The sequence below is a fragment of the Caenorhabditis briggsae genome, assembly GCF_000004555.2.
Source record: "Caenorhabditis briggsae complete genome, chrX, whole genome shotgun sequence".
NCBI lineage: Eukaryota > Metazoa > Nematoda > Chromadorea > Rhabditida > Rhabditidae > Caenorhabditis > Caenorhabditis briggsae.
In genome coordinates this window covers 18560553-18588337 of record NC_013491.2, presented here as the reverse complement: position 1 = coordinate 18588337, position 27785 = coordinate 18560553, and the positions used below count along the sequence as shown (strand labels likewise).

Below are 27785 nucleotides of genomic sequence, written 5' to 3'. Positions count from 1 at the left end.
TTCCAATTATTGTAATATTATGATTCGCTTTTTTCAATTTCACAGTCTTTTTATTTCACAGATTCTCATAAACCGTTTCTTTACATAATTCTTGCTCACTTCAAAAAAATTTTTTTTTACTGATTGGGGATTTTTTGTGCTGATTAATCCTTGGAAAATCAAGTTTTTGTGTGCCTCAAGTGATGCGAGATCGCAGACGCAAATAAATGGATAAATTGTGCTCTGCCGAGATATAGAGGGTGATATGTTTGCAGAATCTTTGTGTGTGGAGGTAGGAGGCAGTTATCGTACCAATTGATTTCATTTTTCGATTTCAAATTTCCCGTTTTTTTTTGTCGCGTCTCGCACAAAAGCTATTTTTGAGTAAAGCGCTGACGTCAGTTATGATGTAGGGGAGCGGTGTCATTTTGCTCTTTTGAAATACGAATGTCAGAATTATATGCTTTCTTTGCCAGATGTTTAGGCAGCTCCGGAAAACAATAAAAAGGCTTGAGGCGATAAAATAGTTTTCGGTGAAAAATATGACACGAAGAAACGAGTTATAGCTCTAAAATCTGCGTCAGTGCAAGTTTTAGTACTCATAAAAATTTAAAGAGCTTTGTAGTTTAGATGTTGGGGTTTTTAGATGTTTTAAACTTCCGAGGTCTGGAGCTCGATTTTTAAGTTTTCGATCATTTTGAAAAATCTAGAGTGTGTAAAACAGACCTAGATTGAAAACTTTGATTTACAGAATTCTCGGAAAATTCCTTCTCTTTCCGATTTCTGAAAGACACCTTTATTGACGTTTTCAGTAGTGAAAAAAACAAGCCAAAAAGTGTCTTTTAGAAATTGGCAAGTAGCTGAAATGCTAGGAATTTTCTACGAATTCTTTGAATGCAAAATTTTCAACCTAGATCTATTTTACACTTTCCAAGATTTTCAAAGTGATTGGAAACTTTACAGCCGAACTCCAGACTTTTGAAAATCAACGAATAATTGGTTTTTCTCCATCTTATTGACCAGTACTGTATCTTCCTTCTTTTAATTCACTATCTTGAATATCATAAACCACATCTAGATTTTGATTCTTAAAATATGAACTTTGTCAATTGCCCCCACACTGCCACTCGTGGAAATCACTCTCACCTAGGGCCAACCACCGCACCAATCTCGCCCACTCCTCGGTTTTTTTCACTTTCCTCCCAATTCACGTAGTTTTTGTTTTCATCTCGACAAATATTGTGTAAAGTCAGTCACAGTCAGTCAGGAGAGCAAGAGCCTCACCGGAGAGTCTTCATCTTCTTCATCTTCTTCTTCATTTTTCGTCTTATGCTTTTCTTCATTTTCTTCCTCGTTTCTTACCTCTGTATATCAAGCTTATTCGCAGCTCCCCCTTTACAACGGGTGAGGGGACGGGACGCAATGGCAGTGGATGGGGGAATATTGTGTAAGAACAGCGATCAAAGCGAAGAACATCAGTGCCAATGCAGCTGCCTCCAGAGCTCCGGGGAAGAAGAAGACACTTTCTCCCTCGTACCCTTTGACTTTTGTGTCGGTCTCCCCACTGTCTTCGTTTTTGTCACTTCTTTTCCTTTTTTTTTTTTGGACAAAAAGATCTCCATGCTTTTCCTCTTCCATTCTCGTCTTTTTTTCTGTCAAAAAAAGTTGCAATCTTCAGAATGACTTGGATCAAACTTGCTAGCCTTGTGCTAGTGGTTGGCCTCGTGAGTGCAGGCATTTCAAAGAACGAGGATTTGGAATGCATGTTCCTTGGATACCCAGATCTCGAGTATGATGGATTCGACAGAACTGAGGTTATTACTTTTTCACAAATTAAACACAAATAGACTACTTTCCAAATGGTTAACTTTGAGCCAATATATCTCATTTACTGTGAAAGATACCAAAAAGTGGTAAACTGATAAAATGTTAACCATAACCTCAAAAATATTTTGTTAGTTGATAACATTTTGATATCTTTAACGGAAATCGAGGTAAATAGGCTCAAAGTTAAATATAAGGGGGTTATTTGATTACAGGGCTTGCTGTCAATTTTTCAACATCACGTATAGTATTTAATCTTATAAAAACTTACCCATACCGTCAACTTTTAGCCAATATATCTTATTTTCTGTGAAAGATACCGTTAAGTGGTCAACTAACAAAATGTTTATTATAATACCATTATTGTTTCATCAGTTGACAAGTTTTGTGTTTTTCTCAAAGGAATCGAGATAAATGGGATCAAATTTGAAAGTTATGGAGACATTTAATTAGAAGGATTTCGGTGATTGTCTGATCATTCTAACCTATTGTTTTGAAGCTAATTCACTTTTAAAATAAACTTTAAAAATGCGGTTTTTTTTCGTAATTCAATAATATAAGTCTGCAAACCTCAAAACTTGTCCTATTATCTCTTTTCGAACTTCCGTCATCCGATTCTTTTGAACCTACGTATCAGATTACACATTCAAAGATAACAGATATAAGAAATGAAAAGATTCCAGGTTCTGACTGAGAAGAACTTCAATAGAACGGTCTTCGCCGAGGATACCAAGTCGGTGGTTTTCTTCAACGACGTGGAGGAGGATGATTCAGAGCTCGATCAGTATGAATGCTTCCTTCAGGTACTGTAAACATTCTTTCACTTTCAAATGGTTGTTGAGATTTCTAGTTGTCCGCTCAAATCATGACCAAGAGAGGATACAACTTCTATACCGTGAACACCACCAAGGAACATCGTCTTAGAAAGCAAGAGGGTACAAAATTCCTCAAAAACAATTATTCATCGTTAAATGGTTTCAGAAGTCGAGAAGGGAGAGGATACAATTCACGTCTACAAGGACGGATACAAAATTGAATACAACGGAGTCCGCGATCCAGAGACCTTCGTCTCGTGGCTGATGGATGTATGATCACTAGCTTCATGTCAATCAATACGATTCGAATTTTAGATCCCAGACGATCCGGTCACCATTATCAATGATGAGCACGATTTGGAAGAGTTTGAGAACATGGATGATGAGTGTGTTCGTATTATTGGATATTTCGAGCCAGGATCTGTTGGTGAGTTTGAGAAGAAATCCCAAATCCCAAAGGAAACGGAAAAATTTGTTTTTCAGCTCTCAAGGAGTTTGAGGAAGCCGCCGAAGATTTCATGGGAGAGATTGAGTTCTTTGCTGTTGTCACATCCAAGGTCAGTATATGGAATTCATATATGTAGTCAAAAACGGAGGGTGTCTTACCATTATTGGATGGATTTATATAACTTGATAATCTCATAATAATATCAGACAACCTCTGAAACACTGAATCCCGTATTGAAGAAAAACTGCAAAATTGAAAGCCGGAAAATTCAAATCTTTTATCACAAATTTAAAAACCAACAGTATCACAATTAGTTCTTCTACAGTACCGGGTCAATAAAATAAACAGAAAATGGGTTTTTCGGTAGAGTTCTGGTCATTTTGACTGAGTTTAGGAGTCTGGAGCTCAGCAGTTAAATTTCCGATCACTTTGGAAATTTTGTTGCGTGTAAAACAAACGTAGACAGAAAATTTTGCATTTACAGAATTTCTCGAAAGTCCCTAGTTTTTCAACTATCTACCGATTTCTGAAGAACACTTGTTTTTCATCTTTTCAGTGCAAAAAACAGGCTGAAGGAGGGTGTCTTTCAAAAATCGGCAATTAGCTGAAAAATTAGGAACTTTTAAAAAACTCTGTACTTGCAAAATTTTCAATCTAGATACTTCACACCCTAAAAAAATTTCAAAGTGAACAGAAACTTAACAGCCGAGCTCCAGGCACCTGAAAATGGTCCGAATGGCCCAAAATCTACTGAAAAATACATGTTTATATACCTTACTGACCGGCACTGTATATTGTCTGAAAAGTTAAAAAGCAACTTATGATTTAGAAATATCAAAAAAGAATTTTCTGATCAGGAACAAGTCTGTAGTTTTTGATTTTTGTCCTAACGATCAATTGAACCACACAAATGGTTTTTGCAATTACTTCATAATTATAACAAATTTTCAGTGGGCACGCAAGGTCGGACTCAAGAGAGTTGGAGAGGTCCAAATGCGCCGTCCATTCGAGGAGGATCCACTTTTCGCCCCAACTTCCGCCGACACCGAGGAAGAGTTCGAGGAGTGGGTTGAGAAGAACAAGGAGCCAGTCATGCAAAAACTCACTCTTGACAACTACTTCAACCTCTGGGTACACCTTTTCACACTTTTCTTATAATCCAATTAATGCGAAATTTCAGAGAGACCCAGAAGAGGATGAGAAGATGATTCTGGCTTTCGTCGATGAGGAGACTCGTGAGGGAAGAGCCATGAAGAAGCTGCTCGACAAGATCGCCGATGAGAACTCGGAACACGCCGGAACTCTTGAGATCATTCTTGTGGACCCTGATGAGTTCCCACTAATGGTTGATGTGTGGGAGGATATGTTCGGAATTGATATTGAGGAGGGACCACAAATTGGACTCATTGATATCTCTGAGAAGGAAGGAATCTGGTTCGATATGTCCCAAGTCAACTTGGACGATCCAAAGAAGCACTCTGATTCCAACTTTGAGGCTGTTCAATCTTGGATCGATCAAATTCTGTCTGGATCTATTTCTCTTGATGGTAAGAGACTTTTAAGAGTGGCCACTTTTCCTTTATTTGAATTTTCAGACGATGATGATGATGAGCCAGAGCCACCAGCACCACCACCAACTCCAAAGGGAAAGAAGTCTAGAAAGGAGCTGTAATTTTTAAATTTCTTCGTTCTCTTTCGTTTCTTTCTTCAAAATTATCATTCAATCTTGTTATCACTCACACCATAAACATTTTCTTTCATTTACAATTTGATGGTTGCTGCTTCCTAGTTTTTTTTCATTATTTTCATTTGTCCTTAGTTTTGAAATGAATTTTCTTTTTTTATTTTTCGCCTTTCTGTCAATTTTCAAAAAGTGACTCTCATTTTTTTTCAATTTCCCAAACAAAACCAGTCAAATGATTGACAGTCGCTCTTCCATTCTCATTTTATTTAGTTTTTGTTCTGACCTTAGAAAATACAGAGCGAGTGCACTCTACTCACTATTTCCAACAAAAATACCCGTTTGAAATTGTATTGAGAACAAGAAAAAGTGAGTGGTGTCAGCCAAACTACGTTGCGAAAACGAGGAGGGCAATACGATAATTACCATTGTATGTGTGTGCCTGTGTGTATGTCTTTCTTTTTCAAATTTCCGTTAGATGAGAAACAATTATGTGTTACCTTGAGACAAATGGAACTGTGGACAGGAGAAAAAAAGAAAGAGCGATGATTGTTCAATTTGGGAGAAGAAAGAGTTGAGACAACCATCAAATTCAACAATAGAGAAAGAGAGTTTACAACTGTTGCAAACTGGATAATGATTTGGGAAATGTAGAAAGAAATTGACGACAAAGTCTTCAGCGGCAATTACAGTAATCAATGGAAAATTGGGCTTTAACATTTAACGGAAGAATTAATGAAACTGTGGCTTCTTGAACACTCGAGAACACTTCCAAATTTGCAGAATCAAATACCGTAAACGTGTAATAGAAGGGCACTCTGTCAAGATTGAGCTTGATTTTCTCAATTTCTATGCAAGGCATCAAAAATGTGAAAACTAAGAATGCTTCGCCAAAACCAAAAATCAAGAGGTTTCTGAAAATTTCTATTTTTTGTCTGCTAAAATTGAAATACTATCCCGTAATCATGAGCACTCCAATAAAATGCCTTCAAAACGTCCACGTTGAGACCATACCGCCCACTTGGAAACCATACACCAGGATCATTTCCTGTGGGAAATACCAAAAAGTAGTCAACGGACAATATGTTAGTCATAATATTACAAATATTTTATCAGTTGACTATTTCTTGATATCGTCCACAAGAACCAGGATAAATTGGCTCAAAGTTCCCGGCGTGGGTGGGCTTCTATTAGAGTAAATACCGTAGCTTTCAACTTTGAACCAATATATCTCCGTTCCTGTCAGAGACATCAAAAAATTGAAAACTAATCAATTTTTTATTATAATTTTACAAACATTTTGTCAGTTGACTGGTTCTTGATATCTTTTACAAAAACTAAGATATATTGACTTCAAATTTGAAGTTAGGAGCCCTCCCACAACAGGTTTTGAGGAATACGTCATCAACAGTAGTCAATTGTCTAAAACTTTAATAATAGATTTAAAATGAAATTTGTGAGTAGTGTGTTTGGTTTAGCTTATTTTCGAATGATTAGGTTTCTCAGAATTAAACTGGAAAATTAAGCTTCACTTTTTTTGCTCCCATATGTATCCAAATTGCCTCACGCCTTGCGAATGTGTCAAAATAAGACATATCTCCAACATTTTCTTTGTCATAAAATTAAGTACTCAACGTTTTCATTATGTTTTTCTTTTGCAGTCCGGAAATTATAAATACCGTATCACTAGCATAACCTCCTACTGTCTATCTTTAGACCATTATATCTCGATTTCTGGGAAAGATATCAAAAAGTGGTCAACTGACAAAATGTTTATCAGAATATCAAATATATTTTGTCAATTGACAACGTTTTTATGTCTCTGACAGAGACTGAAATATATGGTTTCAAAGTTAATGTTTTTTTTTCTATTAGAGTGCGTGCGGTGTATACAGGTAAATTACACTTCAAATCTACTTACTCAAGTTTTACAGAATTTTTAATTTTCAGATATTGATCCATTGCCGGCCTACACAGACCACGAAGAATTTTCCCAGGGCAGAAATTCCAATCAAACAATTGGTTCCCATTTTCCAATTTTGACATCTCCGATCAGAAACAATGTCGCACCTTTTTTTCCACACATAATTCGACCGGTTTCAAATTTCTCATATTACCACAAACCCAATTTTGCAAATTCCGCCAAGACCTCAGGTGACCGTGAAAATCGTCACTTCACCTTTTCTCTTCTCCTCTATTCTATGTTTTGCGTGTGAACCGATTTGATTAGGCGTCGTTTTAAGTGTGGTCATTGTTCTCTTTGTTCGGCAACACCACGATATCTCAAAAAATGAAACTCTTCACATGGGGTGTATTGGCCGTCAATGACAGCAAATGGTAAATAGCAATGGCAGAGTAGAAAAAGAGAAGGAGGGGAGTAAAAGTTGTTGAATACCTCTCCTTCTTCTCCTCCTTGATTTCTTTTCATTCGATTTAACCAACAATGAATTGGAAGTTTGTTCTTGAACAATTCATTCTATTGTATTGAAGTTGTTGTACAATAGAAGTCACAAAAATTGAATGCTAACATTACATTCGGCCGCCTATTTATTCTTGTACACTTTTGCGGCCAGGCACATTCAAAAATACAGTATCCTCCTGGGCGAGGAGCTTCTTTTGAGTACTTACAAACAGATAAGCTGGCATTTCTTCTGCTATTGTATTGAGTTTTTTACGATTGCTGATTTTTTTGAGTCACATAGGTCTCAAAAGAATCCAAGAAAACATTTATATTACAAGTCGTAAAAAGAAGAGGAAACATGTCAGGACAATCAAAAATATTGCAATTTGGGTAAAAATTATGAATGGCATTGTTATGGAGATTCAGCTCACTGTCACAAAGTGGGGTTTTAGGAAGGTTGAGCAAGCCTGAAATGAGTCATTTTTATTGTCTTTTCTCCGAAAATGGTTGGTAAGAAAGATAAGAAACAGGGAAGAACCAGTGCACATCTGCCCAAATCCATACTGCACACAATAAATCGAATGTCAATCATTCAGTAAATAGTATACTTCTATTTTCTACACAAAAGAGCGTCGACTTATTCGCGCATGATACACTTCGCTCCTTTTGATTCATCTTAAGAAGGAAAAAAAATTCCTATGCCTCTAAAACCACAAACCCCCTCCGGAAAAATAATAAGAATTCTCCAATAGAGGAACAATATGTGTGCGTAACAGGAAGTGCGCGAGGTGCACAATACACCACCGGCACCTAGACAAATTAGCGAGTCAACGGGATGGTGTTAATTCAAAAATCGGGGGGTCCGAGTGAGAGAAAAAGGTTCACACTTCAGCGCGTTTTTCGTGTTGGTGGTGAACCAATTACCATCGGGAAAGGAAACAAGTGACCAAGTCTCAAAACAATGACTTGAAAAACCATTTTTGAAGAAAATACTATTTTTCGAGAAAATAAGTTGAAACTTTTTGTTTGAAATGTAATTACAATATTGGTCAATGAGATTTTAACGAATTTTTGACATTTTCAGATGTCTAAAGCTTGACTGTCAAGCTTCCGTTCACATTGAAAACGCTGGAGGGTGTAAAACAAGTCTCCAAACAATGACAGGAAAATCATTTTTAAGGAAAGTACTATTTTCGAAAAAAAGGAAATTTTAGTATGAAATGGAATTAGAGTATCAATAAGAAGCGTCTGGAGCTCGGGTCAAGTTTTTGTTCGCTTTGAAATTTTTGGAGGGTGCAAAACAGACCTAATTCGATCAATTTGCATTCACAGAATTTCTAAAAAAAGTTTGAATTTTCAGATATTTGCCGGTTTCTATAAGACACCTGTTTTATCTTGTTTTCAGCACAAAAATGGGCAAAAAGGGGCACTCAGAAATTGGCAAAATACCTTAAAACTATTCATTTTCAAAAATAATGCGAATGCAAAATTTTTAATCTAGGTTTTTCTTACACCCTTCAAAGTTTTCAAAATGATTCAAAGCTCGGCCACCGAGCTCCAGACTCTTAAAAATGCCAAAAATCAGCTAAAAATGCGTTGTTGCGTATTTTATTGTCCGGTATTATATATGGTTTAGGATACTAAGACATGACCGATCTTAGGACTTGTTTTTAAATTTTAAATCTGGAAAAATCAGATTTGTAAGAAACAAATAAAACGAGCACATTCCAAACTTCAAAATGAGCTCAAACACTACTTAAAACGTCAATTTCTATTTTTAACCAGCAAAGCGTTTCTAAAAGTTTCAAAACCGTCACTTACGATAAAAGCAAATCAGGTGGCTGGTGCAGTAGTCGTTGTAGAAGCTGTAACTTGAGTGGCAGCCGCTACAGCCGCCGCTTGTCTCGCATAAGCTGCCATCATATTATATGGAGCATAATTCGAAGTCGATAATACAGGAGATTGGAAAAACGAAGAGTAGTATTGTGACAAGTCATGAGTTTTCAAGCTATCAAAAGCCGTAAAATTGTTGAAAAGTGTGGGTGGCGTTAGAGTTGGCATTGAGATGTTCAGACGTGGTTGTTGTTTCAGATTAGCGGATTTTGGCTTCCGGCGAGGACGATATTTATAGTCGGGGTGCTCCTGGAAATTATATAGGTTTCATTGAAACACGAAAAAACACGATCCTATGTACCTTCATATGTAAAGCTCTGAGTCTTTTAGCCTCATCGATAAAAGGTCGCTTCTCCTGCTCTGAGAGTTGTTTCCACTCCGCACCCAACCGTTTGCTAATTTCCGAGTTGTGCATTTTTGGATTATCCTTAAAACTATCATATGCTTAAAGCTAGCTGAATCTTTGGTTCGGTTATACCTGTGCCATTTTTCTCCTCTGTCCCCGACTCCAAACCATAAAAGCGTTCATTGGCCGTTTAACATGATCCAATGAGTTTTGTGAGTCCAACGGTGATCCTGGTGGGCTCAACCCGGATGAAACAGAAGTGGTATCCTCGTCATATGAGGTTTTGGCAGTTTCAGCAGCACATAAAAGTGTGGGATATAAACAGGAAAGGTCACTCATGTCGTAGCTGAAACTTTTTTAGAAAATAATAATAAGAATATGAAATTTGAGGAAAGAAGATGATGATGAATGTATGGGGTGAACTACACAAAACTGGAAACACCGACTCATAAAGTAAACTGAAGAGAGAACACACGAGGGCGGAGAGAACCTGAATGAAGAAAATGGTAAATTTTCCGAAAAAAAAGGAGAGACGTGTGCTATATTATGCGTGTCCTCCCTCGTCTCAGTGGCCAAGAAAAGAAGGCGGCCGCACAAATAGAAGGGAGACAGTAGGCGGAGCCAAAATGAGTTGAGGCATACGGTAAATGAGAAGGAAATAGATACATGGGGAGAGTCGAAGCTCTGGCTGGCATGAGCTTCAAAACACAAGAGCTTCGTCGTATGTTATCATTCTGATTAGTTGATCAGTACGTCTCCAGGAGCAGTGAAGTGGAAGTTAGATCCTTAAATATTAGAGCGTAACTCATAGAGCGTAACTGTTTGCAAATTTTTTAAAATTTAAAAAATCATCATCTAGAAAAACGTGGTAAGTTTTCGTTGAAAAATAGAAGAATAAACAAAGGCTATTTTCGAGAAAAATGTATGCATGGAATCGAGTTTTCGCGATTTATTTGACTTTTTATGGTACTGTGCTAACAAATGTTTCGTTTTTGGTGAAGGAAAAGAAAAATGGTTAGTGATATGTCAAAGATGTCAAAGAAATGTGGAAAATAAAAATCGAAATATTCAAATTAATGGGAGTACCGGAAAACCTGTAATAGAAGGTTCTAAAACTTTTAATTTTAAGCCAATTTATCTACATTCATGTCAAAGATATGGAAAGTTGATCAACTGATAAATTGTTTATTATAATGTCACAAACATTTTATCAGATGACAGATTGTTTTTAAATTTTTTTAATGAGTCGAGATAAACGAGCTCAAACTTGACAATGTGGGGGGGGGCCTTTTAATATAGGGTAATTTTGCTAGCAACGGTTATTCTAAAAAACATTTGAAGGCATTTGATGAAGAAAAATCTGTGGTTTTGTATTCTTTAAGATTCAAATTTATTAAAATACAGTATTCAAAAAGTTATTTAAGTGTTTTAGGAATTTTTTTTTAATTGAAACTGTATTTCGGAATATTTTATTATACAATTTCTTCTGAAATTCGGAATAAATCAAATTGCTAGTTAAAAACTATCTACTTGGCTATTCCATGAGGCTATTCCTATGCAATTTCGCTAAAATTCGATATAGATCAACTGAAAATTCAAAAGTACTTACTTGGCTATTACGAGGGACACATAGTCAAAGAGCAACATAAAAAAAAACAAGAAATCAAAAGAGTTCCCTTTGATCTGTTCCATTCTTCAGTTATTTGCTCTTACTACCGTAATACCCCTCTCAACATCGTATGTACTGGAGGAATGAAAAAAGAAGGCTCAAAAGACAAAAGTTTGATCGAAAGACAAAAAAACTATTATTATAGGTTGAATAAAAAAGACAAAGCTGTCGGATGCCAGGTCCAGCATGCTTGAAAATGGTTCCTTTCTACAATGTAAATTTGCGATAACTTCGTTTTCGGGCCCCTCTTGCCTCTCCCCCCCCCCCCCCCCCCCTCTCACCCCTCCTTTTCGCGACTTCTCTTCACACATACTTCAGAACACTTCTCTGGAGGACACCAGTTAATAAAGAAGGGGATGCTCGCGGATTAAACAGTTAATTTGGATGATTGGCTCGGTTTGCGTGGAGAGATTGTAAGCCAATTTATGTATGAATGAAAGGGAAGACACTTCTAATTGTTTTCGGGTTTCACACTTCCGGGGATGACTTGTGGAGTACATTGTAATCAAAAAAGTATTAGCGTAAAAATTCGTCTTGCAGGAAATGTGGAAAATGAAAATCGGATACAAATTTTTGTCTTGTTTAATGTTTTGTTTGATATCCATTAGCAGATAAAACATACTATTCAACAGTGCTGGGACACTTCATTAGCTATCCTCCTCCTGTCTTACGGTATTTGCGCAGCACATCTCATGTTCCATCTCGAAACTTTCTTTTTTATCAAATTCAATCTAAGAAGGGTTTATGAACATTGAAAGAGTTCTGAAAAGCCAAACATTGTCGCAATCGACTCCTATTGTATAGTGACCGTAATCAGTGAAAGGGGGATACATTTGATTTGTCAAATGTGAATCATAGAAGAGGAAGTGTTATAAAAGACATGGTAAATTAGATCATGTCGACTTGTCCATATAATATGATCCTTAGGGAATGGGAATCGCCTCATTACTTTATGATTTTGCGAGAATGTGCTTCAGAAATTTCTTGTTCATAAAAGAAATGGGATTGAGCAAAAAAGTGACACTAATATTCAAAAGGTCAATATTACAAAAATTTTATAAAATTCAGTAATTTTAGAAACTCAAAAGTTCTTTTTCAGAAGATTTTAAAAAAAAACTTCGAAGACGAAATAGAAAACATTTTGAATTAGCAAAAACATCAGCAAAAAGAAAGCAAAGAATTAGCAAAAAATCTAGAATATTGAAAAATGTAAAATTCTCAAAATTAAAGATAATTTGCCAAAAAATGTTCAAACTGATTGCTTTTTTTAAGCTTTAAAAGTGCATTTCGCTCTACAAAGGCTCATATAACGGAAGCCGGAAGTCTGTGTGTATGTGTTATAAAAAGGGGAAATCATCTGAAAATATGTTTTCAGCTGCAAAAGTTTTTTAGTGATTTTTTATGGAAGTGTACTGACAAGAAATACTTTTTGGATACACTTTTGAAAATATTTTTTCAAAATTTTGGGAATTGTACTGACCAATGCAATGATTTTCACCCTTAGTTCAGGAAAATATTATTTCCAGATCAATCTGTCCCTGAAATTTCCAATTTTCCAATGTAATCTCTCTCATTTCGACCCAAAATTTTAATTTTTGAGACTCTGCTCAAAACACCGGTTTGAATGAGCATAATTATACTTTATCAACAAAAAAAATGGTTTTCTTCAATATTTTCAGGCACATGGGCTTTCAAACTCAAAATTTCAAAACCCGCCGGAAAGCTGATTATGTTTATTTTTGTCTCAACGTAGTGAACACAAAAATTTAGATTATAGCTCAAAAATCAAGCGAGTGGAGTTTTGAGTATTCTTGCCGAAAGTTAGAAACCTACAGTAAGCCAAACGTCCCGGTCTTAAAATATGATCTCAAAAAATCAAAATCAAAGAAAAGGTGATTTAGGTTCACTTTGACAGGCTCAACGTTACAATGATGAATATAATAGCTTTAGTCGTCCCGGAAACAAAACTATTTAAATTACTGTAGATTTCTAAATTATAGGATTCTCTAGAATTTTCAAAAAAAAATATTTTTTGATTTTCAAGCAGCCTTGGATTTTAATAATTTTAATTATATTCTATCAGAAAATACTCTGTCAAATCACATTTATTACCAATGATTAACAATTTTCTCACAGAGAATAATTATATATCCACAAAACAGTTATTAACCCTTTCTCGGTTGTTCCACAGCTTTTTCATAACGCGTGATAACTGGAGCATCAGCTCCCGGACGTCTACAATAACCAGTTCCAAAGGATGTGACGTAGAAGAACGGACGACAGCAGTATCCTCCAGTGCATGGGTTTGTGTTACAGTAGACGGTCTCAACGTAGCTTCCACATCTGAAATTATTGATTTTTTGATAACAAGAGATTTCTAATCACCTTCTGGATTGGGTACCGCAACCTCCGCATTGAGCTGAACAACCACTCCACCTGGCACATTGTGAAGTTGTAGTGATTGGTTGTTGTGTAGTGGTTGTTGTAGTAGTTGGCGCTCGTGTAGTTGTGGTCGTTGGTCTTGTAGTTGTTGTAGTAGTTGTTGTAGTTGGTGAAATAGTTGGAAGTGGAGTTGTAGTTTTAGTAGAAGTGGTGGTAGTTGTCACTGGAGCCGATGTAGAGAAAGTGACAGGATCATATCTGTAGTTGAGTGAGAAGCGAGCCCCATTGATTCCTCTGTAGATCACAACCAACTGGTTGGTTTCAGACAGTGAGATAGTAGGATAAGAAGTGCAGAATCTAGCTCCGACTCTTGTAAAATCTCCACGATAGTTAATTTCCAGGTAGTTGCTTGTACATGGAGAGGAACGGGAGAATGTGGCAGCAGTCATTTGGAAATAGACTTTTGCGCCGACGGGAGCCTGGAATATTCAGAATTTTAGGATTTTTTCCAGTTAGTAGTTAGAGCTCACAGTAATCACATAAGTACAAGTCAACGCTCCAGAAGCTGAAATCGTTTGGATTGTGCTAGTGGCAGTGAGATCTCCGGTTCCACATCCATTGCTACTAGTGCCAGCAACATTGCAAAGTTGGCCACCAAATCCTGGGGGACATTTGCATGCGTTACAGTCATTTGGATTGATGTAACCTCCGTTTTGGCAATTGAGGGTGTTTGTGCAAGAAGCTAAAAAATTAGTATAGGTTTCCATTTAAGAAAATACATAACAGGTCAATAAAAACGGGTTTTCAGTCGATTTTCGGGTATTTTGACTATTTTTCAGAGTAGGTAGATTGTCTGTCTGGAAATTCTGTAAATGCTAAGTTTCTAATCTACATCTGTTTTAGACCCTGTGAATATTTCAAAGTGATTGAAAACTTGACAGCAATGCTCCGGAAAATGATCAAAAATAGCCAAAAATTAACTGAAAAATACGTGTTTGTACATCTTATTGGTCGGTTCTGTATATTCTTGAACTAGTGAGCTTTTAATTTCGAGGGTACAACCATTCAAGGGTACGACGATGTATAAACAATTTAAGAGTAAAAAATTGGCAATTCGGGTACAAAATTTGAAAAGTTTCAAGTCTTTTACACCCCTGAATAGAGGATTCTCAATGACTTCAAAAAATTTTAAACCCACCGAATCATTTGCTAAATTTGTGTGTACTTACAATTACAGTAAGCCAAATTGATTCTCTTGACATCAGCAAACGATGGTGCGGTTCTCTGCCCAATGGTAGCTTGGTAGTTAGGGTCCAAAGTTGCAATCGTATTTCCTCCAGTTGACGAAAAGGCCAGTTGATCATAATGCATCACTGATCCGTAATCATATCCAACTCCATAGTCGACCATACTCGAAAAGGATTGCTTAGAGAACTGACTTAAATATGAGGATTGGATGTTTTGAGTGAGAATCGAGACATATTCATCACGGTCGTAGCGAGCCTGTTCGTGGTAGAAGCCAAGGGCGTGTCCTGGAATTCGTAATTTTTTTCGAGATATTCTCATACTAATAAAACTAACCAATTTCGTGACAAACTGTTCCAAGTGATGTGCAGCCGACACCAATCGAAACTTGCTGAGAAGATGATCCGATTCTTCCAATATATGACCAGCATCTGTAACGTTCAATTTTGCTGTAATTATACTTAAAAATCAGATTCGTTTACCCGCTTCCGGAAATGAATTCTAATGCATTGCCTCTTGAAGGTAAACGATTTAGTCTAGTGAATCTCGCGCAAGTTTCCTCTTCCCATTTAGCCACACCAGCGAGAATTGCATTGGTATCAGCTGAAAATTGTCTGTTATGGATAAAAGCGTGTCTTATTAATTACCTCCAGTAGCAGTGTTAATATAATATGGAATCGGGAAGGTCCAACGAAGAGATAGTGAAGAAGTCATTGATCTTTTTCCTCTGATAGCATATAGGAACTCATGCAGAGAAGATTTTCTTGCCCAGTACTGATCACGGACATTGCTAATAATGATATCCCATTGTTCGTCAGTCAAAACCATATCTCCTTCAAACAGATAGGGAATCTCGTCTGGTTTTGTTTGAACCATAGTCTCCAAATCATCAGCAGAAATGTCTACTGGGGGGGCTTGCACTTCAAGAATTTCAGCTTGGAGTTTGTTCAAAATATTCATTTTGTCAAGGAACTTCAGAGCATCTGCCTGCTTGAATGGACCTTTGCCGCTGACAAAATCGGCAAAGAAGCTTTTCTGAAAAAAAATAACTTTTGTTTTTGACCCAGATTTTGGCGCAAACTCACAGCATCGTGACCCGGAGAAAGACACAAAAATGAAACAAATATCAGCCAGTAGGAGACCATGGAGACCGAATGAGGTGTCTAGTGTTATTGCCAGACGCGGGTCCGTTATCCATCCGAATCATCTTATCTTGACTATGCCGTGGGACAAAGAATACGGTAAAGATCGACATCAATGTTCATATTGAGATGATATTCCTTTAAGATTATGATGAGGTTGACGAACGCGGGTCAAGGTTTTTCAGGAATATCTCCAGAACACACGTTTTGAGATCAAACAAACAAAATTGGCTAGAAGATGGCTACAATTCAAGTTTGTAGTCTAAATCTGTTAGTAGGTGTTGTAAGATGAATTTATACTTTGAATAAAACTCTGTATAAGAAATATCGACATTATTTCATTTTTGCGAGAATCAAAATGAAAGATTTTCCAAAAAATATGGACCGAAGCTGTTGGTAACATGGGTGTTGCCATAGACATAACCGTCCGTTCTTTGAATAAAATCAGTTAACCCACAGCCCACCAATTCGTACCCATCCCAGAAATACCGTAACCATAAATAGCTTTCCCTTTTCTAAAAGCCTTGAAAGAGACGCCATCCTGAGATTGAACTCTGAGCGCACCTATCTCAATTTCTGTAAGAGATGATGAAAATTTATAAACAAGAAAAAATGTTGGTAATATTACGACAAGAATTTTGTCAGTTGACAAAAATTTGATAGATTTCAAAGGGATCGAAATAATTGAGCTTAAAGTGCAAGTACAGTAAACAACTGTAATACATATAAGCATATTCTAATACAACGACGCTTTTAGGAAGTGATTCGACATAGCGAAACAATGTTTTCTACATAATTCGCACAGTAGCAAAGGAATCTGAAAAATTTCACGATTTTCTCATTTTGCTTTCCTTATAATCAAGCAAAAATCGACTTTTTTATATTGCATCACATCAAAATACCTCTCCCAAAATATAAACAGTCCGGCGTTATATTAGTTTTACTGTAAGTTTAGATTCATTTTCAAACCCAAAAATTAAGATTTGGCGAATATTAAAATAAGAAATTTTTCTGAAAGAATGTTTTTGTTTGTAGCTGTTTTTCCATGAGCGCCTTCTAACCTGTAAAACTACCATCATGGGACGCCATCCTGAAGTTAAACTTTGAGCGCAATCATCTCAATTTCTGTAAGAGATAATGAAAATTAGTTAACTACAAAAATGTTGGAAAACTTAAAACACATATTTTATCGATCGACAGATTTTTGATAGCTTTTGAAGGAATCGAAATAATTGAAGTCAAATTGGTAGTATGGGACGGCGCTCAAATAGGACATTCCCGCTGAAATAATTTTTTGAAACAACCTGCAAATTGTGGGAGACTAAATTGAATGTTTATTGGTTTTTCTATGCATATGTATTCTCTTTTCTCAGGATCCCCTTAACGTCTCACCGAAACTTGGCAGACGACATTTTTGAACAAGGCACACCCTGCGTATTTATACACTAACATGGAATGACTCCCAAGTGTTACCCTCGAAAAAAATCCAGACCTATATGATTGGATAGAGCGTAAAAAGTTATTTTAGATTCCAAACGGAATAGTTGGTAAAAATTTTTTTTTGGGAGTTATGGTCCAAAAAGTACCAAAAAATGCCTAAATTTTCAAAAAATCATAACTTTGTCAGTTTATGTTCGTTTGTTGAAATTTAAAAAAAACAGTAGATAGACAATTGATTGAACATTTGAGAATAAAATTTTTAATTTTTTTCCTATTGATTGGATTATTGATTTTTTGAAAAAATCAAAAACGTTTTCAATATCTCAAAAATCCTAGGTTAACTTTTTTTTCTCATTATGACCATTGGATTCATCACACTTGATTTAATATAGAAACATGTCAATACCCCGGGGGAAGTCATGCTCACACAAGTTATGCCGAAAAATTTCGATTTTTGGCACTTGGCTGCTTTGAATTCGTGATCCTCGGCGGCCGGTATGGTGAGGGGCATACTTGTTTTTGTGATTTTTACTTGCGCACCGTTTGCCTAGAGTGTTTGAAATAGAATCCTGCGACATAAAAAATCAATTTTTCAAATGCCGTACCATTTCTTAAAATTATCATCTTGAAAAAAGCAAAATTTTGATATGTGACAGGGCACATCGATAGTTAAACTTGATAGAAACGGCCAAACTGTTTTTTTAAACATAATCAGAAGAACGTAATCTTATCAACGGCTTGAACAGAATTTTGAATTAGGCCCTAGAATCAAAAATATTTACGATTTTCCGAGCCTGACCCCTATCGCGCTTATTTCGAGCAAAACTCATTTTAATCGGGGGAAAAAGGGCGATACCAACATAACACTGCCACCCGGCAATGTCTTTGTTAGGTGCGCTTAAAACGTTTTTCATCGAGTCTCCGGTCAAAGAAACCAGCTTGCCCACTCTCTGTTGCCAAGGAAAAAGTTTCGCGGGGCTCTCTGCAAACTGTCCACACAATCTTTTGCCCCATGGGGTCTCTCTGTGGCTCGGGTCGTGACCGGCTCGTCTGCCCCAAATGTTTGTCTTAGTTAAATTCGTTCGCATTTATTCGCACACATTTGCGGACATTGCTCTACCTGGAGGCGGACACCGGGCAGCGGCCAAAATAGTGCTGACCGAAACGTGGGCGCAGACAAAAATCCGTTTTTTAGTCACCGCCAACTGTTGTTGCACTATAAAAGCTGTTCTTGAGATGGGAGAGAAAGGAAGACGGACAGGCTCTCATTTTTCATATTCCTCGGGCACTTTTTCTCATTTTCTTATCAGTTAAAATGCAAATTTTGGTGATAGCTCTCGCCTTACCTGGTCTCGTTTTATCCTTCCCACCTCGTCATTCTGACCCATTCAATCCTCTTGGATCTTGGCACAGAAGAGTAAGAATTTCAACTTTCCAGAATTTTCGTTATATTTTTTGTTATTTTAGACTAAGCCATGTGGTATTCCAAAGTTTATCAATGATGTTCCAACTGAGGCAGCTGAAAAAATCACAAAAATCTGGGAAAATTACACCGAAGGAAACACCTGCGAGAAGGAGCACGAAGAGACCAGGTGAATCATTTTGGAATGAAAATTAGTGAATAATGTACAAAAAACAATTAGAAAACGTTTTATTGCTTTACTATTCCAGAATTACAGTACTAGTCTACATACCGTATTTTTCTATTTCTACCATTTTCAGAAGTCTGTAACTCTGCTGTCAAGTTTCCAATCACTTCGAAAACTATAGAAAGTGTAAAACAGACCTAGATTGAAAATTTTGAAATCACAGAATCTTTAGAAAATTCCTAATTTTTCAGCTATTCGCCGCTTTCTAAAAAACACATTTTCAGTACAAAAACGGGGAAAAAGGTGTCTTTCAGAAATCAGCAAATAGTTGAAAAATAAGGAATTTTCAAATAATTATATAAATTTAAAGTATCCAATCTAGGTTTTTTTAAACCCTCCAAAATTTTCAAATAGGTTGGGAACTTGACAGCCGTGTTCCATTCCTCTGAAATAGCCAAAAATCAACTGAAAAATACGTTTTTGTACTCTCTTATTGACCGGTACTGTATTTGTAAACAAATATTGTCAGCTTTCTTTATTAAAACTGATTCTCTTCATGAATAAAATGCCGACTCTCTCAATTTTAATTTCCAGAGCCGTCATCCGTGGATTGACCACTGAGGAGCGCGACAAAGTCTTCGCTGGAAGATGTGGTCCATCCTTCTTGAAAAACGTTTCCTCCGCCGTCAGAGAAGAGTTCAAAAACGTTTGGTTTGACTACAAGCTCAGTGTCGAAGAGAAGGAGATTGCTCTTAAGAAATTGGCTTACTCACTTCTGACTGGAGAATCTGTAAGTGCTCTTGAAACTTTATCGAAAATTGTTTTATGGTTTCCCGATTCCAGCTCGCTCTCTTCAACAAATGGGAAGAAGAACTCAAGACCAGAAAGGTCGAGGTCGCCAGAAGACTCCAAGAGCTTACCCCTGAAGCTAGAAAAGCTTTTGAGCAATGGAAGGAGCTCCGTCTTAATGTGAGTGGCCTCTCCAGCTCATAAAAAAAGTTCTGGTTCATAAAAACCGTTTTCCAGGAAAAGAAATTCCTCGCTGGACTCTCCAAACAAATCCGTGACGAGCTTAAGAAGATGTTCATCACTGCCAAGGACAAGGAGGTGTCAACCACCACCACAACAACCACCACAACCACCACAACAACAACTACTGAAGCCCCTACCACCACTGAAGCCGCTTCTTCTACTGTTAGTGCTTGAGACAAAGTTATGAAATAATCCTTTTTGAAATTTCAGACCGAACAAGTCACAACAACCACCACCGCTGCTGCCATCGCTGAGGAGACTAAGGAAAAGGAGTTCTCCGCTTTCCTCTACTCCCAAACACCAGAAGAGCTTAACAACGAGGACCAGTGCTCTTTCTTTGCTTAAGCTAGAATATTTTTGTTGTTTTTTTTGTTTTGGAATTCGCGAAAGTATTATTCGGGATTCCAATATTATTTATTTTTTTGATGCATTCCCAAATAAATTTCTATTTCATTTTTTGAATTTCCTCTTCTCTTATTAACAGAACGCTTTATTCGAACCTCAGTATTCTAGACATAATAAAAACGAATACAATTATAAATGCGATAGAGAAAGGAGGAAAGAAAAGAGATGAAGGAAGAAAAGTGGGTATCCAGATAAGAAAGAGGATAATTTATTGGGTGGACAGATGACAATTGCTGTAGGACGTGTGTTGTTGGTTGTATAAGTATATATGGACAGTATGGGGATGAGATTCTTGAATTGGATGGGGGGAAAGAGCGATATGACAGTATCCACATGGTACGTAGATCATCTGAAAACTTGCACATAGATTTTTTTTTAGCTTTCTGTGTTTGAGATTCTATCAGTTTTTTTTGCTGTCAAATTCATAGGTTTTTTGGCGAGAAAAATATGATAAAAATATTACATGATGTGGAAAATGGAATCGAGAAGAGTGTTGAAATCGCGGAAAAAGGTTGTTTTGCAGATGCCATTATATAATTTGAGAGGTGTGCGAATAAATAAAAAAACGTCTCTATGCGTCAAGAAGGTTTCCAGTGGCTTGAGACGGTGCACCAGATGATGAATCGTGCGTTCCGCTCTCCACCATTGTTGAATAATTAATTGCAGAGCCAGCTTTGGACATTCGTTGTTCTTCAGTACTGGTGCTAGTTCCCGGTTGTTGCTGAAATACAATAAAGTTGAAAATGGGCAAATAGATCTCAGCTACAATATCCCATCACCAGATTCCATGCGATTTTCCCAACAAACCATAACCAGCTATTTCCCAAGACACTAATATCATTTAAAATTTTATCAACAAAACAGTATACGAGTTTTTGAGAAGAAAGCATGCTGGACATATATTCACAAGACACAATTGGCAAATAATAACAAATAGCGGGGGTGGTAACATTAAGCAATTAGAAACCTGTACTGACCGGTCGTTGAGCGTTGGAGTGCTGAAAAAATCAAAATTCTCTTTAATTACTGTTCAGTAGATCGTTACTTGAGTGTACTGTTGATATTGTGGATGGAAATTGTGAATAGCATCTTGCATAATATCCTTAGGGTTCATAGTTTCTTTGAGCGACGAGCTTATGGATTGAAGTGTGACTGGACGTCCATCGTTGGCGCTGCTTGCTGAAAATTGCATAATTTAGTTATGCATTAATTCAGTTATCCCTACCATTATGAGCATCAGCATAGGCGGAGACATTGAAAGCGAAACGGAGGGCGATGGCGGCGAAGAACATTTCGATGCAGATGAAGAAGTTTTGCCATCCAGCGGCAACAGTTCCACGTCCAATCACTTCCTTTCCGTCGGCATCATAAATCGGGTCGATGGCAGAGGTGGCACCAAGAATGGCGATGAGGAATCCTGGAAAAAAGGTTCATGATCATCTGAAACAAGCACATGCAGAAACGGTCAATAGGATTCACAAAAATGGGGTTTTCAGTTGATTTTCGGCATCTTAAGGGTTCTGAAGCTCGACTGTAAAGTATCGGATCATTTTCAAAATTGAGGTGGTTGTGAAACAAAGCTAGATTAAAAACTTTACATTCACAGAATTTTCGGAAATTTCCAGTTTTTCAGATATTTGCCGATTTCTGGATGACATCTGTGTTTTCAGGTTAACAAAAGAGTATCTTTCATAAATCGACAAGGTTATGAAAAACTAGGGAGTTTCCAAAAATTCAGTGTATGCACAGTTTTCAATCTATGTCTGTTTTCAAAAGGAACGGAAACAGGACTGGAATTTTGCGTTCACAGAATTTACGGATTTTAGTATAACTGCAGCCCAGCCTTGATTGGAAACTATGACTGCAGCCCAGCCTTGATATATAACTGCAGCCCAGCCTTGATTGGAAACTTGACAGTCAAGCTCCAAACTCCTGAAAATGGTCTAAATAGCAGAAATTCTACTAAAAACACGTTTTTGAACATCTCGTTGACCGGTACTGTAAGTATTAGGTACAAACCTTGCCAGAAAGACAAGAAAATGACACTCTTGACAGTCAAGAATTTCAAAACCGGGCGATACGGGCTGAGGAGATCACGAGTCGCGGCATAGAAAAGGAACATTCCGTAGAGAGCAAGCGAGATGGAGACGTTGTAGACCAACGTGATGTAGATGTATCCTTGATCCAGACTCCAGTCTCCATCCTCATACTTTCCAATTGCGGTGAGCATCAAGGTGATGACAGCCATGATTGGTTTGATGAAACAGAATTGGAGAGTTGCCTGAAATATTCTAATGAGGAAATTCAAAAATATCATCTCTTGAAGAAAAAGAGTCATTTCGCGGGAATAGCTCATCTCCTTCTTTTCTCTCCAATTTCTTTTCCGTCTTCTCCTTTTCCTTTTCCTCTTCAACCACGAAATTCTATTTCTCAAAGATGCACGTACCTTCTATCCCTCTTTTTTCTCGATTACTATGTAAATTTCCCTAGTGTTTGTATCTCAAAAATCAGCCCTTCTCCCAAAAAATAAGCAAGCGAGCACATAAAATCTAATTAGCATCAATCACGCTGCCCTTTGGAATAGTGAGATTGGCTCAGATTAATAATGAGAGAACCAAAATCAATGGAAGCTAATTTTTTCTTGATAGTTGACCCATTTTTAGTTTTCTCACCTGCTTGCAGAAGCGAAGAAACTCGATGGTGTACTGCTTGCCAGCCAAGCAGCAGGTGCACGTCAGATAGTTGGTCGGGCGAATCGGCTTTCCGCGAATCTCGGCCATAATGTTGCTCTCGCCACCCAGATACTCATAGCACAGCGACAAGAATGAGTAAATCACAAATGCCTCATAGCAGTCACGAATCGAGTTGAAGTAGATGTAGACGTTGTCCGAGAAGAAGATGAGAGATAGCCATGAGTCAAATGCATAGATTGGGACGATGAACAGGATGCGAACAATCCAGCGTTGCTCGGCAGGACAGGAGTAAAATCGGAGATGTTGGTAGATCTGAAAAAATACATTTTAGGCGTAACACAGTCGATTTCCGTATATTTTTTAATCATTGGACGCAGTAACAGCGTCTAGACGCGGATTGATGGTAAGACGAGACACTGATCATTAAAACTTAAGCTGAGATTGATAGAAAGTGCATTTACCAAATTTATTACTAATGAGTAGTACATCAGTTTAGTCATCAGGTTTCGAAATTCAGGAAAAATTTGGATAACGAAAGTACCGGCTAGCGAGATATGCATGTATTACCGAGTTTCCGATCTATTTGAAAACTTTGTGATACAGACCTAGATTAAAAACTTTGCATTCACAGAATTTTTAAAAAATTCCTAGTTTTTCAGCTATTCGTCAGTTTCTGAATTGCCGAAAATAACCTGAAAAATACGTTTTTGGTATATCGATCTACAGGACACTCACTAGGGAATGGTGTAAAAGTCATGGCACATAACCAATATTATTGGAAAGCTGAGAATCTGTTATTTACAAATGTGATACTAAAACTGACTACAAGGCAAACAGTTAAGAGAAAATCAGACTTAAACTTTGGATTTTCTATTTATTATCTTCAATTTAATAGAAACTTCGGATTTATGTATTCAGCGTTTATGCGATCCACAGTTTCTATTAAAATTGAGGAAAACAGTAGACAATCCAAAGCTTTTGACTTAGTTTTCTCTGAGCTATCGACATTATAGATAATCCTGATATCATATTCGTAAATACCTTTTTCTTACAATTAGCTTCCCAAAGATATAGGTCTTGTGTCATAACTTCATACCCAATTTACACCATTCCCTAGTAAGACCTTCATTATGGCCAATATTTTCGAGCAGCGAATTTTGCCCAAAATTAAGAATCTGATGACCAATCTAGTGTTACTCATCACTCATAGACTCGGCATTTGTACTTTCTATAATTCTGAATTTCTGACTTTTCTAATTGTAATAATCAGCGTCTAGCCAAAATCCATAATTATCCTTTCCCCCTCAAAACCTAATGACTACTTTCTCACGATGTACTTTGTCTCTCTCATAACCTCAAACAATCAAATATTCAACATACTTGATGACTGGTGATAAGAAGAGCAGCCCAAGTGCAGAGGCCGGCCAGTCCTTGTGCGGACGCCGACCGGATAAATGTGGTTCCCTCTGTGCCGTTGATGGTCATGTTAGCACATTTCTGTAGAGAAAGAGTTGGATTTAATTAAAGTTGAAAAAACGAGCAGGAAATGAAAAGGAGAAAATTGAGAAAATTCTGGAAATTGAAAAGGAAATTGTGAAATAGTGGTGGAAAGGAATTGATTAGAATGAGCAGGAAATTGAGAGGTTCCGAGAAAAAAGTCAAATAGATTGATGGAAATCGAACCCATGAGTCAACAGTATGTCAGTTATAAGAGGCAGAAGTCATAGAATGACAAAAAATCGATGATCATAGAAAAGGGGGAGAATAGGAACCTGTCTACTGATAACAAAAATGGAATGGACAACTTGCTGTACCGAGGGAACGATAGGAAAGAAAAAACCGAGAGAATCGACGATTTTGACCGTTTCGAGGAGTCTGGAGCTTGGCTGTCAAGTATCCAGTTGCTTTGAAAACTTTAGAGCATTCACAGAATTTTCAGAAGATCCTAGTTTGCAAGCTACTTGCCGCTTTCTGAAAAAAAAGGCCAAAAAATCAACTGAAAATACGTTGTTGTATATTATAAAACACCTCGTGTAATCATTTTCTACTTTTAGAAAGCTACAAAACACTAAACCTTATTCTCAAACATTGGGTTTTTTCTCAGCCGCATTGTTGACTGTTTACTCTCACGGCGTGGGGTGGAAATCCTATAGTGAAACTTTTTGAACGAGCTAAAATCATACGATCAGGCGAGAATAAAAACATCTGATGCTGTAGGAAAAAAACAACAAGAATATGAGAATTGTGAAATCAGAACAAGAGCGGGAAGCCAGGATAGAAAAAGAAACACAGATTCGAATCGCATAAGGAAGGAATCCTGTTTTCTTTTCCTCATACCATTTTGACCAGCAGCCTAATGGCGCCGTTGAATGAGATGTCATCGGTTTTTGTTTCTCACATCAGCCGCGCCAAAATGATCGAAATGAGTGTGTCTACGTGGTACACGTGGCACTAGAGGCTGCCTGAAGGCAAAAAAAGATATAAAAAGAGCGAGGAGAGAAGGCAAAGGCGCACTGCTCTTGCTTTTCCAGTAAATAACGAAAAAAACTGGCTGGAGAAGACGGGAGGAGCGACGGAGAAGAAGATGTTGGTGCAACGACGGCAGTAGCATGCGCACACACACTGCTTCGCCTACTTCACTTCTCTCTGGCAATGGAGCGCATTTACACACGGATCGATGTGGGGCAGCTGGGATGATGCGAGGCGGTGGCGGCGGTGGAATAGCGGGGAGAGGGAGAGTTGACTCATTGTGTTCGGTGTGTGGGATGGATGAAATAGAAAAGAAAGCGGGAAAAGAGAAGGATGGCAGGCATTTGAAGAAGACGAAGGAATAAAAAAAACGACTCTAGATCGGGAAGACAAATGGGCAGAGATTGTGAGGGAGGGAGAGAAAACGAAACGTGTTTTGTTTTGAGAAATGAGTTTTGAAAGACAGAGAGAGGACGAAAAACATTCAAGAAAAAATGCTTTGTTGTTTTCGTTAGGTTTTTCTCTGAAAAATATTTTCATATTTCTCTATGGAACAGACCGTGTGACTATGGGAAAGTAATTGTTAGCACAGCTAGTTGCATATCTTATCATAAAGGCTCTGATAAGATATAATGAACGCTCACAGAAGACCTTAATAGATGCAAATATTTAGGAAGGTACAGTAATTTTTGGTTCATTCAAATACAAAGCGATTTAGAAATACCAAATACACAATTCGGGGTAAAAACGCCTCAAAGAAATTCAAGACAACTGATTTTAGTGGCACTGAATCACTATGTACTTCAACGACGCAAAAAAAAAAAAAATAAAATAAAATAAATCTGAGTATAAAAAGAAAATGAATAAGAAAAAAACAGAAAAAGAAAAAAATGTTTTCGTCGAAAATTCCCAGAGCTGTCAATCAAAACGTTACTGAAACTATGGAAACCGACTATGGAAATCTTATGTTTGTCTGACTCTGTTTTGTAGAATGACGAATTCGTATAGTGGACGTAAAGATAGTTTTTTGAAGTTTTGAAAATCTGAAATTTTGAGAAAAAGGTTAAGCAAGGTCAAAGCAAGAAAAAGTACCGTAAACTAACAGAATGTCCTTATTAACTTTGAGTCCATATATTTCGATTTCTGTGAAAGATATCGAGCAGTAGTTCACTGATAAATTAGTTATCATAATATTATCAACATTTCCTCAGTTGTCAAATGTTCATAATCTGCTACAGGATCCGAGATAAATTGGCTCAACCTTGAAGGGTACGATCTACCGTATTTCCTCTTATAAAAGCCCATTCAAAACGTCAAATTTAAGCCCATATATCTTGGTTTTTGTGAAAAATATGCCAAAGTTGTTCACTGACAAAATTGTTATTATAATATCACCAAGATTTCATCAGTTGATAAATTTACAATATCTTTCCCAGGAGTCGAGATAGTTGAGCTCAAATTTAAGAGAGGGGTCATTCTATTAGAGTGTTTATGATACATGGGACTATAATGTTTTTTAGTATGTTATCATGTTCAATGGATATTTACCACCTTACGTCTTAGTTGCTTTCTACCGAAGTAGCAAACATGATTGAATTTAGGCAATCAAAATAAATCAATTTTCAACTTTTTTTTGACATTTTTTTATTCGAAACTCAAAAATCGTTCCCCGTTTCTCCCGCAATTTTCCAATTCAATTTCTTACAAATATAGCAGATACATAGAGAAGAAATAGAAAAAGAAAAGTATTATAAGTAGAGTAGGAAGTTTGAGAAGATGAATAACCTTGAGAACCAGATTACACGCATCATCGCAAAACTGAACTCACTCGTTTTGCAAAAAGATCATTGAGAAAAAGTTTTCTGTGATTTTTGTCTGTTCATTTTTTTTTTGTTCTTCCGTTTCTCCTAAAAAACCGAATGTTTGCTGACTATGCAGAAAAAGTTGCCGAGACCTGATTTCCCGTCTTTAGAACAATCTATTTGTAGATATCAGCGAAATTTAGATGGAATACTTTATGAGTAGAGTTTAGTAGGAAGACAGGTCATAAAACCTGTAATAGAAGGGCACACACTATCAAGATTCAGCTAATTTTTTAAAAATTATCCAGAAGATGTAAAAAATCTGTCTTGCAACTTGTCAAAGTTGAGTCCATTTACCGTAAAACCTCTAATAGAACGACACCCGGATCGTTCACTTTGAGCCTATATATCTCACTTCTTTTGAAAGATATCAAAAAGTGGTTAACTAGTAAAATGTTTATCAGGATATCAGCAACATTTTATTAGTTAGCCACTTTTTGATATCTCTCACAGAAAATGAGATATATAGG

At 37.0% G+C, this 27785-nt stretch overlaps 5 protein-coding genes across 5 annotated transcripts; 2 read left to right on the top strand and 3 right to left on the bottom strand.

Annotated features, from left to right (window-relative positions):
- Positions 1 to 1658: 1658 nt before the first annotated feature.
- On the top strand, positions 1659 to 4738 carry Cbr-csq-1 (the record flags this gene model as incomplete). Its single annotated transcript, XM_002645792.1, has 9 exons — positions 1659 to 1793; positions 2487 to 2606; positions 2654 to 2738; positions 2785 to 2888; positions 2934 to 3045; positions 3102 to 3175; positions 4018 to 4197; positions 4247 to 4613; positions 4662 to 4738. The coding sequence occupies 9 exons, from the start codon at positions 1659 to 1661 to the stop codon at positions 4736 to 4738; spliced, it is 1254 nt and encodes a 417-aa protein (XP_002645838.1).
- A 4243-nt stretch (positions 4739 to 8981) lies between these two features.
- Cbr-sox-3 lies at positions 8982 to 9726 on the bottom strand (the record flags this gene model as incomplete). The annotated part of the gene is made up of 3 exons (XM_002645793.1): positions 8982 to 9290; positions 9343 to 9468; positions 9520 to 9726. The coding sequence occupies 3 exons, from the start codon at positions 9724 to 9726 to the stop codon at positions 8982 to 8984; spliced, it is 642 nt and encodes a 213-aa protein (XP_002645839.1).
- Positions 9727 to 13221: 3495 nt separating this feature from the next.
- On the bottom strand, positions 13222 to 15828 carry Cbr-hch-1 (the record flags this gene model as incomplete). Its single annotated transcript, XM_045240521.1, has 8 exons — positions 13222 to 13399; positions 13442 to 13917; positions 13969 to 14180; positions 14668 to 14970; positions 15020 to 15114; positions 15166 to 15286; positions 15331 to 15718; positions 15769 to 15828. 8 exons carry the CDS (start codon positions 15826 to 15828, stop codon positions 13222 to 13224), a joined length of 1833 nt encoding a protein of 610 aa, XP_045093500.1.
- Positions 15829 to 18580: 2752 nt separating this feature from the next.
- On the top strand, positions 18581 to 20231 carry CBG07574 (the record flags this gene model as incomplete). Its single annotated transcript, XM_002645795.1, has 6 exons — positions 18581 to 18682; positions 18733 to 18857; positions 19449 to 19644; positions 19698 to 19823; positions 19881 to 20048; positions 20097 to 20231. 6 exons carry the CDS (start codon positions 18581 to 18583, stop codon positions 20229 to 20231), a joined length of 852 nt encoding a protein of 283 aa, XP_002645841.1.
- A 631-nt stretch (positions 20232 to 20862) lies between these two features.
- CBG07576 lies at positions 20863 to 24469 on the bottom strand (the record flags this gene model as incomplete). Its single annotated transcript, XM_002645796.1, has 7 exons — positions 20863 to 21012; positions 21269 to 21289; positions 21337 to 21470; positions 21517 to 21708; positions 22311 to 22572; positions 22964 to 23296; positions 24365 to 24469. 7 exons carry the CDS (start codon positions 24467 to 24469, stop codon positions 20863 to 20865), a joined length of 1197 nt encoding a protein of 398 aa, XP_002645842.1.
- Between the last annotated feature and the right edge of the window lie 3316 nt (positions 24470 to 27785).